This window comes from Lolium rigidum, chromosome 3, assembly GCF_022539505.1.
Source record: "Lolium rigidum isolate FL_2022 chromosome 3, APGP_CSIRO_Lrig_0.1, whole genome shotgun sequence".
Classification (NCBI taxonomy): Eukaryota; Viridiplantae; Streptophyta; class Magnoliopsida; order Poales; family Poaceae; genus Lolium; species Lolium rigidum.
In genome coordinates this window covers 135,032,104-135,045,896 of record NC_061510.1, presented here as the reverse complement: position 1 = coordinate 135,045,896, position 13,793 = coordinate 135,032,104, and the positions used below count along the sequence as shown (strand labels likewise).

At 43.8% G+C, this 13,793-nt stretch overlaps 1 protein-coding gene and 1 long non-coding RNA gene across 3 annotated transcripts; one reads left to right on the top strand and one right to left on the bottom strand.

The window, feature by feature from the left end:
* Positions 1-1,980: 1,980 nt before the first annotated feature.
* LOC124702369 lies at positions 1,981-8,631 on the top strand. 2 transcript variants are annotated; one of them, XR_007002441.1, is made up of 5 exons: positions 1,981-2,168; positions 4,559-5,382; positions 5,493-5,608; positions 6,849-7,074; positions 8,153-8,631. It is a non-coding gene; the product is annotated as an uncharacterized LOC124702369 (long non-coding RNA). The 2 variants fall into 2 exon arrangements; XR_007002440.1 differs by having other exon boundaries at positions 6,849-8,631.
* LOC124702368 (myb-related protein 2-like) lies at positions 2,597-5,480 on the bottom strand. The gene is made up of 7 exons (XM_047234507.1): positions 5,293-5,480; positions 4,972-5,185; positions 4,812-4,888; positions 4,663-4,720; positions 4,507-4,591; positions 4,372-4,441; positions 2,597-3,435 (listed from the first exon to the last, which is right to left on the bottom strand). Exons 2-7 carry the CDS (start codon positions 5,183-5,185, stop codon positions 2,875-2,877), a joined length of 1,065 nt encoding a protein of 354 aa, XP_047090463.1. The 5' UTR covers positions 5,293-5,480; the 3' UTR covers positions 2,597-2,874.
* Positions 8,632-13,793: the final 5,162 nt, after the last annotated feature.

Below are 13,793 nucleotides of genomic sequence, written 5' to 3'. Positions count from 1 at the left end.
AAATTTTCCCGGGGCTCTCCACCACTTTGACATCAATATACTTCGGTGCAGAAAATAAAAGCTGAATATTGATTTACTTCTTCCAAAAAAGAATGACACCTCCACTTCTACCATCACTTCCATTAACAATTTTTAAGTCCATCTTCAATCTTCTTCTCAAACAATCTGCCTGGTAATCATCTAGGTGAGAATATGACAATAACATAACCTCCGGATCACATTGCTTTTGGAGATCCAAAAGCGAAAGAATTGTCGGGGCATTCAGACCCTGACAGTTCAATCCTAAAATTTTCGTTGCGCCCGGACGAGGTCCTCACGGGACCCCGCAGATCCTGCTGAAGTGGGGTTAGCTCTGTCCTTCTTGCGATCCTTTTCCGCAGCTCCGTCGAGAGACCCTTGGGGAATATTTCCATCTGTCAGCATAGCAATGACCTGATCAGATTTTCCGCCTTCTTTTCCTGAGACAATATCATATGTTTCATCTACTTGCATATCCGGCGACTGTTTGGCAATTGGGATGGTTAGGTTATCCTTGTCTAACTCCATATCATTAGTTTTCACTGGGCTTGTAGCTATGTCCTCTAGGTCTGGATCACTATTATTAGACCCAGGAACTATAGCATTATGCCTCCAAGAAGTATTCATAGCCCTACCCCATGGGTCATTTCCTCTTCCTGTACCAACTCCCTCCCAAACACGGCCAGTTCTGCCATTGCCTCGTCCTCTACCACGTCCTATACCAAAACCTCGGCCATGCCACGTTTCCCAATCGACCTTCAAAAAATCTCCCCACTTCAGCGTCTCCTCGTCGTGTTCGCATGTACCACACTTAAGGTGAGAGTGAACAAAGTATCCACAAGCTCCGCATAAACGAGAAATCTTCTCATATTTCACCTGATAAAATCCGCGCTGACCTTCATGCTAGAAAGTCACAAAACGAGCCAGTACCTTCCTCACATCCAACTTGACTGGCACAGGGACAAATTTTCCGAGACCATTCACATTAGTTTCAACCTTAAGAACCTTCCCTACCTTCTTCTCCATCAGGTTTTTGATCAAAGCAACATTAGGATATCCAATAGGCAATTTATGGATTTGGATCCATGTAGAAAAGAAATTCGAATAAACCGATTCAGGGGAAGCTAATCCATCGTATTTCTCAATGCTTACTGCGTTCTGATGGAACAACCATGGACCGCCTTCCTCAACTTCAAGCCGATCTCCCAAACAAAAGCATTGAACAATGAAAAGATTACCCTCAAGGTGATGGAATTCAATATCCTTCGGCGGGCTCCAAGCGTTCTTCATATGTTGTTCAAAGGTTAGAGGGGCTGAACAAATTTTCTGTATGGACCTTGGCCAGGGCCATCCACTTGATGCCTTCTTTCGGAGCCTCTTCCTCCTCTTCAAAGACCAGATCGTCGATCTCATCCTCCTCAATGCCCAAGCGATTCAACAAAGCGTTGATCGCCTCTGCCTTCTTACTTCATGATCCACTCGCTTTGCTTGTCGAGTTAGCCGATCTCTCCATGGCAACGGAAACAACCCATACTGCAGGCCTTTAAAGGAACCGGACTGCTGAACCCCGCCAAGACTTTGGATGAATCTTGTCAGGAAGAAAGAGGACCCCCCACCGGCAAGGATCCCGGCGGTGGAGTATCAAAACCCTAGTCGCCCAGAGCCCTAGGTCTAAAAAACCCTTCTTGCAACCCTAGTTTTATCTTTGTCGATTCTTTAGTACGACTTGTCACTTGTCAATTTCGACGGAAATACAATGTTGGCGAGCGGTTTCAGCAGCATCGGTAGGGCCAGATTGGCCTGTAGAACACTCCTGGGGAAAATGTACGATGGCCCAAACAAAACGACAGTGACTAGCAAATGTGCTGATGCCTGATGGGCTACCATACCACAGCACTTTGTAGCCCGCCAATCACGTGCAGGACGGCCCACGCTCTTCGCTTCGTCGTCTTCCTCCTCTACGAACCACGGTGCGCATCAACATCCTCGAAGGCTAATCTCCGAATCAATTTGCATTTTCGGATTCGTGGAGAGGCCGCAGATAGAGCTAGATCCCACTCTTCTCCTCCCCCAGTCGATATCGGCTCCAAACCGGGGAATTGTCTGGCGGAGTTAGAGAGGGGGGAAGAAGCGGCGTTTAACTATGGCCGGTATGCACTCACACTTCCCCCCAAGATTATCTCTCCTCTTCTCCCCATTTATCCGTACTCGTACGCAGCAATGCGATTCAGTGGGTTGTTCATAGATTGCGCGATTCCTGGCGGCAATTAGAGCCGCCGTTTCAGCGATTGCAGCCTTGATTTATCCGTTGCCGTTGCCATCTCCGGTGGTCACTAGCTCGCAAGCACCGCAAATGATTAGTCGTGATCGTAACTAACAGAAGGTAAATGTCCTGTGGAGTAATTTAGAGATCAAGACTGGACCTTTAGGTGATGTGGGGATTTAACCCCTTCTCTGTGCACGGGTGCTGGTCTTGCAGATCCATTAGATGTGCGCAGAGCCTAGGCTAGATTGTAGGCAACATATTTCTGGTGACAGAAAAGAATAGGCACTCCAAAAGATAACCTCACTGGGGGGATGGGGTTGCAACAAAATTCGTGTTATTTCTGTCCTATGGTACAGAATCACAACAAAGCATATATCAAAGGAGAACACCAAGTTCTCAAATACTTTCCCCGGAATCTACACGGGCTACTTCGGTGGCTTGCAAGAAGCATCTAGTTGTCAATTCCATCGCTTATTCCGGTGAATTGTGATGGCTGACAGCAAAGGCTTGAAATGGGAGGAATGTCAACAGAAGATCTATTACGTCACACATGATCTCACTGTTACGAAATCGGCACTCTCGCGTGCTACCTAGGTCCAGCTGAACCCATTTAAATCAAATTTCTTGCAGTTCCGAGGCCCATCATTTGTGCCATTGATGTTTAGATCCAATTTTGTTGCCTGGCATGTCATGCTCAAGCTGTCTCTCCTCTCGCGCCCTTCTTGGTGGTTTGGAGGCCTTCTGCTTAGCTTCTCTAGAAATAAATCATCATGTTCTCTTTCTTTCATTTGCAAACCGAGTGACATGCCTCCTATCTCCTTTCCTTTTTTAGCAGAGAGGCTAATTGATAGGATATCTTGATCTTTCTGCGAGCCCTCACATGCAGTTAAGCAGCTGTCAACTGATCCATCACCGGGTTGCATGGCATGCCTTTGTAGCATTCGCGATCCTTCAATCTCCTCAAAGCTTGTAAAAGCATTATGGAGGCATTCTGTCGATACTTTGGAGACCAATTCTGACAGTTGCATCTTTGCAGTTTCTATACCAGCCGAGCCAGTATTCTGCGTTGCAAGTGTCTCATGTGCCTTTTCCAACACCGATTGTAGGTATTTTCCTTGTGCTTCAATTCGGAGTTGCAAGTGTCTTTGTACCTGTTGAATGGCATCATTAGTTTGTGATGCGTAAGGTACCAGAGATTGGTATTTATTTTCTAGTGCACCGTTTATTTCTTTTCATTCAGAGAATTACAGTAGTGGTGAACTTCTACCTAATTATCTGTTATTCTGCAAGAAGTGCAAAGAAGCACTTCCGCAACAGGAGAAACAAAAAAAAACGAATTTTATTACTATACATATTGAGAATAAAAATATTTATGTTTTTTAAATATAAAGCTACAATTTGGACCTCAAGTTGTCCAATAAAGTATGTAAATTTTTGACCTAAGGTGGAGCTTACAATTATTATAGGATTGAGTTATGGAAAACAAAGATAACAAGAATCACATACACTTCAAGACAGTCTATTTGCCTAGACAATTTGGTTGCAGGAGCGTTTCCGCCTTCTTTTATTGCATAGAACCTATGCGCGACATAGAGCACATCATTTTAAGCAGGAATAAGGTTCAGCTATCAGTAAACAAGAAATCAAACGTCCATAACATATAAAAATGAAGTAATTTTCCAATTGAGTTGTAATATTACAAAAAGTAAACATGACTGTAACAATGATGTGCCTTTCACTTATAAAATATCAAAATGATGGCTAATCATTGTTAAGTTGGTCTTGGTTCATGGACTTTTTGTACAGCGTCGATTTTCCAACTGAATTTCCCGTGTGCAGTTTGTATATCCATGATACTATAATTTGATATTTTCTTGTGGGATGTAGCTAAATTTTCGTGTCTCTAGTGCATATTCTCCATAGATATTTGTTTAGCCTACATTAATTGGATAGGCAGCCATAAAATTTAAATTATAGTATTACTTATCCATGAAATGAACTAGTCAGGCATAAATCATATTTCTGCAAAGGGATGTAAAAGTGGCTTTACAATAAATATAGTTTATAGCATGCTGCTTTTTTTTTACCTCTAGTTGCTCATGTAGTCGTCGCTGCACTTCAATTTGCATCTGTAAGGCTTCACCTATGTGCATTGATCTAATAAAATAGCAAACTGTTACCTTCTGTGAACACACTCAAGAACAGATTCAATTATTTCTTACTTGTTTGTCTGCATATTAAGTTGGTGACTGACTGGCGATCCATTTCCTTCAGATGGTTTCTCCGTTGCTATGGTGCAGCCTACCGCTGGCAAATGGAAAAGGAAGTTCAGTGTCAAGCGTAATGAGATGCTGGTAGCTTGATTATGCTGTACTTACCATTTCTTGAATTTCCGACATTGGCTTGAGCATGGAGATTTTTGCTGAGTCTGTATTTCTAGGTGAAAGAAAAAACAATTTAGTATCTTACTTGAAGACATATATGCGGACTATTATGGCAGAGCTATACTAGAAATTCTTTGTATTACCTGGAGATGACTCTTAAGATGATACAATGTTAGTCCAGGGACAGCCATGAGCCTCATAATAGTTTTGGGGGTGGCTTCTGCAGAGATTTGTAAGTGTTTAGATGATAGCATCGATGCAGTTGCTTCTAAGGCAAAAAAGGTATCAGTAGTGCATGCTTACTATCTGGTCCGCCGAGTTGATTTACTGCCTCCACGAAACGATCATGTAGCTCTGGGGTCCATTTTAACCTAGGCTTAGCATCAGTTGAGAGTACAAGCCCTGACTCTCCTGGAATAATTCCTCCTTGCATAAGTAAGTGCCTCTCTGAAGGGAAAGTCTGCCTAGAAGACAAGAGCTGGTTGTGGCTCTGGAGCTGTTGTTGATGATGATACATCTGAATAAAAATATCGCAGGTTAGGATATATAGCAAGATATCTCCTTTATATGAGCAAGATGTACAACATGACACTTGAGTACTTGACGCATCTCATAGATTTGTACCTCTTTCAGTTCTTTTCAGTACTGATGTCTGCTTGTAGACTGATCCTTCCAAGAACTCTCCGCTGCAGCTTTATCAACCCTCCGTTTCTGGTAATCAAGGATTGTTCACCGTACCTTGAAGTTCTATTCTCTGGCAGTGAGACGACCTTTGTTCTAAATAACTATGACTCTACGACTACTCATGTCAAGATCTTATGCAGGTACTGGTCTTATAAGGCAGGAAAGGGAGAAGAGAATTTCGAATCGTTGGAAGAAGCACTCGAACCTGACCCAATCTTCACAGCAACTGAAAAGAGATATTATCCTTATTCCTTAGGTACCTGTGGACCCTACGCGCACCAATATTTTCGTTTTTCAATTCCAAGAATACTCTTGCATTGTGATCTGTACCATCAATTATGGTTTATATTGCTTTAACTTGGCATGCATGAAGGGAATAATTAGAGACAATCATGTTATTTATTGGTCTTATAGGAAAAGGTGGGAACCTTGTTCTCTGGAGAACTTTATGCAGTGGGCTGTAGTTTTGTCTTTACCCTACATCTTACTCGCTTAGGCAGCTTCCAACAATACACCACCATGACGTGTCTCTTAGCAGTTAGCACACACATCAGATTTCTATCTATATGATGTATAACTAACTAGGAAGGATGATGAAATAGTCTCTTGTCTTTGATACAGTCACTTCACGCAATGCATGGATCACTAAATCTTGTACTCCCTCTAATCCATAATAAGAGTAACACTACACCTACGGTCAGAATTTTACGGGATTGGACTTACGGGCTCACGGGAAATCACTTGGTAGGTTCACGGCCCAGAAATCACAGAAGGAAAAAAATCAAATGAATCAATTGGTTGCTACCGTATCATTCCCGTAAGCAGTTTCCGTAAACACATTCCGTAAGTCTAGCTTTTCCGCCATAATAAATGTCGTGGTTTTAGTTCATTTTTAGTCAAATTTGAACTAAAACCATGACATTTATTATTGATTGGAGGGAGTACTATCATCCAATAAGACTCAAGCAATCTTAATACAGTTAGGGTTTACTATAATACTCCCTCTGTTTCTAGATATAAGGTGTATAGTTTTTGGCACGGAAATTAAGAAACACATGTGGAGAGAAAACTACACAAGATTTTGGTGGGATTGATTCTAGACAATTAATATGATAAAATAGAGGAGTTTTCAAATGATAAGAAATGCAAGAAAATCCCTAAAAAAATATCCACACCGGTTGTTCAACGCAGTATACCTTATATTTTGGAGTCTTTTCTCAAAAAAACTATACACCTTATATCTAGGAACGGAGAGAGAGTATATGCCAAGCCTATCTAAGATGCAATGCATTGTGATCATTGTTTCTAAACATGTAAAGCACTAAGTGATGCCGTCTTAACGAGGCATTGGGAGTGGCCTTCGAATTAATTCCACTCTCCACCGTGCTTACAACATGAAAATGAAACGTCATCTTTAGTTGGTTAGCATTAATTAGTATTCTGTATTTTCTGCAATCACAATATCACATATGCTGTTGCCTCTTGTATATTTTCAGCGTACTCAAGCACAACATACATTTGACTAAGGCATATAATTATCACTTCATATGAGAGCAAACAAATTAAATTCCTTATTGACCAAAGGCATCCAGAAGAAGAACTGGTTGATGTTTTGCCTGCAAACAAAGCAAAGAAGGAACTCATTCTATCACAGATGCCTTTCTTGGGACTGCACAAAAGCAAAGTATGGAATAAGCATATGATTCCCTTTTGTCTCCTCTGGTAAGTTTTGTACTTGTTCAGCTATCAGGCAAAAGGAAAGTGGATAGGCGAATCTAATAGGCTGTGCATGTGTGTGAAGCAGTCTTCTGAGTTCCTTTGCTATATGTTCTACATAAGGCTCATAAACTAGGAGCTTAAGATTGAAGATTAGTTTCTTGATTTCAGTGCTCTGTGTTGCTTTTCCTTTAAACCATCCTTTGTCTTTTCTTTGCATTGATAAAAAATGCATGAGTTCAGTTCTAGATAAGTTCAATGGCATAAAGTCAAAGTTATACAGAATATTTGGTATAATTCAATAATAATTTCGGTCCATTCCTCCGTAACTTGGGAGGTTTTAGTAATAGCATGTGGTCATCTCGCACTTCATTTGTTCTGCAATCTAGTTCATGTTTGGACTGTGTTGCAACTTGCAAGTCACGAGTGCAAGATGCATTTTTTTGTTTTTGCAGAAAAAGGACTTTACAAATTTATTGGTAGGATAAATCAAGTAAAATCAACTCTAACTTGATACATCAAATCTTTTGCATAGGAAAATTGTAACAATTCTTTCAAAAGAAACTATTGGAGTGGTCCAAGACAGTACTCCTTGTTGTTGCCTATAGCCTGCTATATGTATATTTTGCTTGCTGCAGTTATCTGGATCAACCAGTCCTCTCCAAAGCTGTTCAGGGAATCCCTGTGTGTACCAATTATAAGTCTGTTCTTTCACTTCATATTATATATTCATGACATGATATATGTGCCTTGGTTCCGCTTCAATTCCGGCATGCTGGTGCTTATCTGCTCCTCCAAATTGTTGCCTTGATTCGTCGAGCATTGGCTGGGCATTTTGTGCAATGATGACCAGTCGTGAGGAGCATAAACTAAAACTACTATGCATTTGGAACATGGAATGAACTCCTTGTGTCCATAGCTTTATCTTTTGTGCTGAATCCAATGAAAGGGAGTGAGGAGCATGACTTTATCTTTTGCGCAGATTACATTGAGTTGTTGCTTGTTAAGTGCTTGGAAAGAATCGTATGCTTTCCTGTTCTTTCTCCCTCTCGGAGCTCTTGACACCATCGTTTCGTTTGCGCAGGGAGGCACGCGATCCCGAGAGAAGGAACAAGGGAAAGAGTGATGCTGACAAAGCTGGCGGAATCGGGCCCCTTTTATTTTTGGCAAAGATGAGATGGAATATATCGCCTATGTCTTCCTCTTGTGTGTGGTGTGGTTTCTCTGTTCCACCGTGTATCTCACGGCAGGCCTGCAAGACCAAGTGACCACCAACACGTGTGGACAGTTGTGTAGGTATTATCTTCGGAGCTCAGTGCTAATATTAAACCCACATCCCGGTTGCAGGAAGAAAGTGAACCTGAACAAGGAGCATAATGCGTGGAGATGGATAGGGGTATAGAGAGCAGTTGTTTAGTGTTTGATATCATATCTGAACAACCTGAAGATGGTTCGTTTTTTATAATCTGGGAGCTTTCTCCGCATCTTGGTTCCTGCCCGTCAGATCCCTCAGGTATCTGCCTTTCTGAACGGCGAAGCAAAGGTTCCAATTTTGCTGAATGAGATGCCTCGGTTTTGTACATGTGAAGTCGGCTTGCCAAAGATGAGAAACGGAATTTCGATCATTTATTCATTCTGAGCAGTCTTTGGTTTTCTTTATCTGTGGAGGGAAAGCAAGTCTCCCTTTTTTTTTGGAACTCACATCAGTCGGCAGGCACAACCCAGGTGTTAGCTCTTCGCTCTCTTCTCCCCTCTACTGTTCAAGGCGACTAGAGAGGCGATCTATCTGCTGGCGCTGGCTCCGGCGACCCCTCTTCCCCGAGGGCCTCGTGCTCTCTGGTGGAAGGGGGGTCAATGGATCCGGCGTCCGGCTGTGTATAGCTGTAGTCTAGGATTAGGCTTCGTAGCTAGGTTTTCGGGCGTTCGTCGACGAGCTCCGGCGAGGTTGACGGCGCCGCAGAATAAGTTTCTCCCAAATCGGTGTCCAACGCAGTTTATGCTGCTGGCGTCGGTCCTCGATCTGGAAGTGGTGTGGCTGGTTTGGTCGGCAAGACGGCGGCGTCGGCCAAACTCTGGTCTTTTGTGCTTCGATTCTGCCGTCGTCACGGTGGCGTTTCCTCCGACTCCGCCTGCAGATCTCGAGGCTTGTACAGGAGCGTGGTGGCCGGCATGGGCTTCTCCTATGTCGGCGTTCGGGAGATCTGGTGCTCCGGTGCAAGGTTTGTGGCTTGTGGCGGCGGCTCCAGTGTCTTCCTCGACTGGTTCGACTGGAGGCTCCGGATCTGGAGCCGAGAAAGCACGGGGAGTGCCCTCGTCGACGTACCCCAATGGCTGCGCCTCACCGGTCACGGCGGGGTCCTTCTTCGACTCACAAAGCCAGATCAGGCGATGGTGCTTTGTCGGCCTTCTGGGAAGATGGTTGTTTGCTTCCTTCTCTGGCGTCTTTCCGCGGCGAGCATGGTTTCGGTTGTAGAGAGACTCTCCGTAGGGACTTACTTGTAATTTTCTGTTTTTCAGGGGTCTTTTTGCTTTTGTGCCGGGTCATTTGTAGCTTCTCCAGCTATCTTGAGGTTGCTGCGTCTGTCTGGACTTTGGATCTGTAATTTGATGAATGCAGTAATCTTCTCAAAAAAAAACTCACATCAGTCGGTTCCTCTTTTTTTATTTTTTTTATGTAAGGCCAATGAGCACGGAACGTTTCTGAACAGTCGGCACCGTAGACATGGCCTACCATAAGTTCTTTTTTTTTTTTTGAGATTTGCCTACCGTAAATTGATGGACCATTTTGACGCACATCTTTTGAACCCAGCGTAAGACTTCGTGGCCCGATAGATTGTAAATATACATAGTGGTAGTGGGCCGGACATCCACCAGCAGTATCGCGGCCACCAGTCCAATGTCACTACGTCAGGTGCTAGAATTGCCGGCACTTTCTTGTCGGCAAATCTTCAAAAGTGCCAGCAATGCTCATTACAGGCATACATGTAACTGCCAGCAATTTCTTTCGCTGGCAAATCTTCAAAAGTGCCGGCAATGCATCACAGACATACAAAAGCATCACATACATCACAGATATAGCAGTAAAGATGCATCACGGGCATCACGAGATATAGCGATAAGATGCATCACGAGCATAGCAAGTAAGATGCATCACGGGCATCACGAGGCATAGCATGTCGGGCATTACATACAAAAGCATGTCGGGCATTACATACAAAAGCATCACAGGCATCTTAAGTAGCATGCCCACTGGTAGGCATCAAAAGTAGTTCAGCGAGTTCAGCACTTACTTCGACGAACTTAGACAACTAACGAGTCCATAGCAACTAAGACAACTAATACTCCATAACTAACTCGGATGACTCGGGGAAGTTGAGCACTTACTACGATGACTCGGATGAATCGGAGTCATCACGGTCATCGAGTAGGCTGTGGATCATCGAGCAAGCTTACCTTTCATGTCAACGTAGAATTCAAAGATGCAGATGGCTCCTTCTTTGATCTCATAAGTATTCATAGCCTTTGACCAACCGAGTTGCTATGATTGCATTCTTGGCCTTCCCCTTTGCCATCTTCATGGTCACTTTAAAGCGTGCATTGCTCGTCGGTGTACTCTAGAGAAAGAGTAACGAGCATTGCCGGGAGCATCGTCAATGAACCTTTTCGGGTACTTGGCGGTGAACTTCTTTCCAATATCCTGTCAACCATACAATGTATACAATCGGTTCCAATCAGCAACGGTAATAGCATTCTTATAGTACTCAACGAGCAATGAAGGTTAGGTTTTGTATTTTTACCGGCTTGCATTTATTCTTTATCACTGCTGACTTGGTCATCCCGTAGACATAGTACTCAAATTCCTCTCGTTGGAAAGTGGTTGCGGTGCTCATTAAGGAAATCGACTTGACCTTTTGTCAAGTACATGTCATTTTCAAACATGCGGTGCTCATCAAAGTCATGGCTCCCACTTACCGAGTGGCCCTAGTTGTAACAAAGAGAAATGTGATTGTTAAGTAATGGAAGCCTACATTAGTAAAAATAAATAAATAACCACATTGATGTTAACCAACATTGATGTTAACCCACATTAGACTAGAGATGATGTTAACCAACGGGAAGAAGAAGGAATCAATTGCAATTTCATACCTCCGAAGACCCCAAGGGATTGACGATCCACGATCGGACTTGTCACACATGGTAGCGTCCGAGCTTGAAGAACCGGAGTACAAGCTTGGATCACTTGTCAATTTCAATTGGATTGTCTTTTGTGGATCCCATCTAGAAGGTTGAAGTTATAATATTAATAGACAACTCAAATTAATATCAAAACAATATGAAGACAGACGAGACGAGTAATGCATATTAACCGAAGACGAGTAGAGCAACTAGATGGTTGGGCTTCATTTGCATGTACTATTTTCTAAGGCTAGGAGCTAAACCAACAAGATAATAGGAGGAACTGATCCAGACATAATTAAACCACTTCAAACAGTTGCATATGTTTTTATACTTATTTGTCCTATGCTACTGCTTATGTATCTGCATATCTCAATACAATTATCACCAGACATTATCACCAGACAATTGGTAAACGAGAGACGGTTTCTATTGCTTTGTAACTCATCCAACAAAAGCAAATGCCATGTTTAACAAGTCATTATCACCGGACAATTGGTAAACGAGACGAGTTTCGATAGTGATGCACATGCCGGTACATGCAATCAAAGACCACCCAATGAAACCCTAGATAATTAAACCATCGAAATCCTAGAAATTCTTCATAAGCATAATGGCTTTCATATGAACTATGATTCCCTATTATGCAAGCGAGAGATAGGCAGACCAACAAGATTAAGCCAAGTGTGTGAGCAACCAGTTAGTAGCAAGGCTACTAAGGTAATGGATTTACCAACAACGAGATAACCATCACTATCGGTAGGAATCAAAACTTAATCATCCGAACCTCACTATTCAGGTAATGGATTCAGACTTTATTTATTTCCAAAGTATCCATGGAAACATCAAATCATGCAAAGCAAAACACTTAAGCATCACTTGCATATGCGGTTCATCGATAATCCATTCATCCGGGATGGATTACATAACAAATCCATGCATGAATTATGCAAAGGTATCAACTGTAAAGCAACGGGAACACATATTCGGATGCATAAGTAGCATCGGTAGCATGCATCGGTGAAGACAACAGCTAGCAATTCATCCATATAAGCGTAGGATCAAGCCAAGAAGTATAGGATAGCATCAATAAGCCGAGTACATGCAATCCGGGATCAAGATCTTGGAATGGGGATCAAGGATCAAGATTTGGAATGGAGAGTTGTACCTTTCCTCGCCGGTGTTGCCTTGGATGTGTTCGCCGGCGTTGCCTCCGACGTGTTCGCGGCGTGGTCTCCTCCTTCCGGCTCCTCGGCTCCGTCTCCTCCTTCGGAGTGTCCAAGAAAACCCTAGCAGAGTGGGGGAAATGAAATCTAGATCTTGTCCGGGCGGAGAGGAAGAGACAATATATCCACTTCTTATTTTGCGGCGTGGTCCCTGCGTTCTTTCTCACTTACACACTTTCGTCCTCCCACGTCGACGTTTATTTTGCAAAAAAGCCATTCGTTATTTCTCACTTAAACACTTTCGTCCTCCCACCGCGGCGTTGCCTTAAATAACTCTCTCTTCCATTCGTGCTCTCCTTTCGATAGAAAAAAAACCCTAGCTTTCTTCCTCCTTGGCCACCGCCGCCGTCGCCGTTCTTCCTCCTTCGCCACCACCGTTCTCCCTCGCCGACCGCCATGGATCCTTCTTATCCGCAATGGCCGTTCTCCTCTGGTCTTTCTCTCCGTCGCAAGCATGCAGAGCCATCGCCACCGGTGCAGCCACCGGCACCTTCACGCCGCAAGATCACGCCGCCGTCTCCGTCGCCGCCACCGGTGCGGCCACCGGCGGCTTCACGCCGCAATATCACGCCGCCGTCTCCGTCGCCGCCACCGGTGCAGCCACCACAAGATTCAGGCCACGGGATCCCCAATCTTGGGTCGCCGTCTCCATCTCCGGCGCAACCACCGCAAGCTCCTCACCGCAAGCTACCCGTCCCAAGATCTACCGGAGCAGGTCCCTATCGCGAGCCCTTCGCTGCCCCATCTCCGTCACCATCTCCTTCGCAGAGAGGATAGACAAGTGCGACATCATCTTCCCCTCAATTTTCTCTCTCGATTAGGTAGATTTAGAAGCTCTGTTTATGTCCTTAGAGGATAGACAAGGTACTGACATCTACTGCCCCTACATTTCATCATCTCCGGCGCAGGCACCACAGGCTCCCCTCCGCAGGACCGTCACCATTCCGCTCTCACCAACTGCCTCAACATTTCCCTCCCTGGAGTCCCTGCCACCGGGACAGATTCACAACATCTCCGTTTTACGACCTGCAACCACCGGAGGCGAAGGACACCGAGGAGTTGGTGCATCCCACGGGTTTGTTTCATGAAAATTTTGATTGCCAACATGGTTTGCCATCATGGACACCGAGGAGTTGGTGCATTTACGTTCCTAGGCTAGGCAGAATGAGGAAGTGTATATTGGGTTCGATTAACTTACGAGATGCATACCCCTTTCTTAGTTCAAAAATTTGTGTCAACAAGGATAGGTTACTTGGTGTTACCATTGCTTGAATGAATATGTTTGCTTGTACGAGTTTGTTTTAAGACAACCTTGGTGATAAT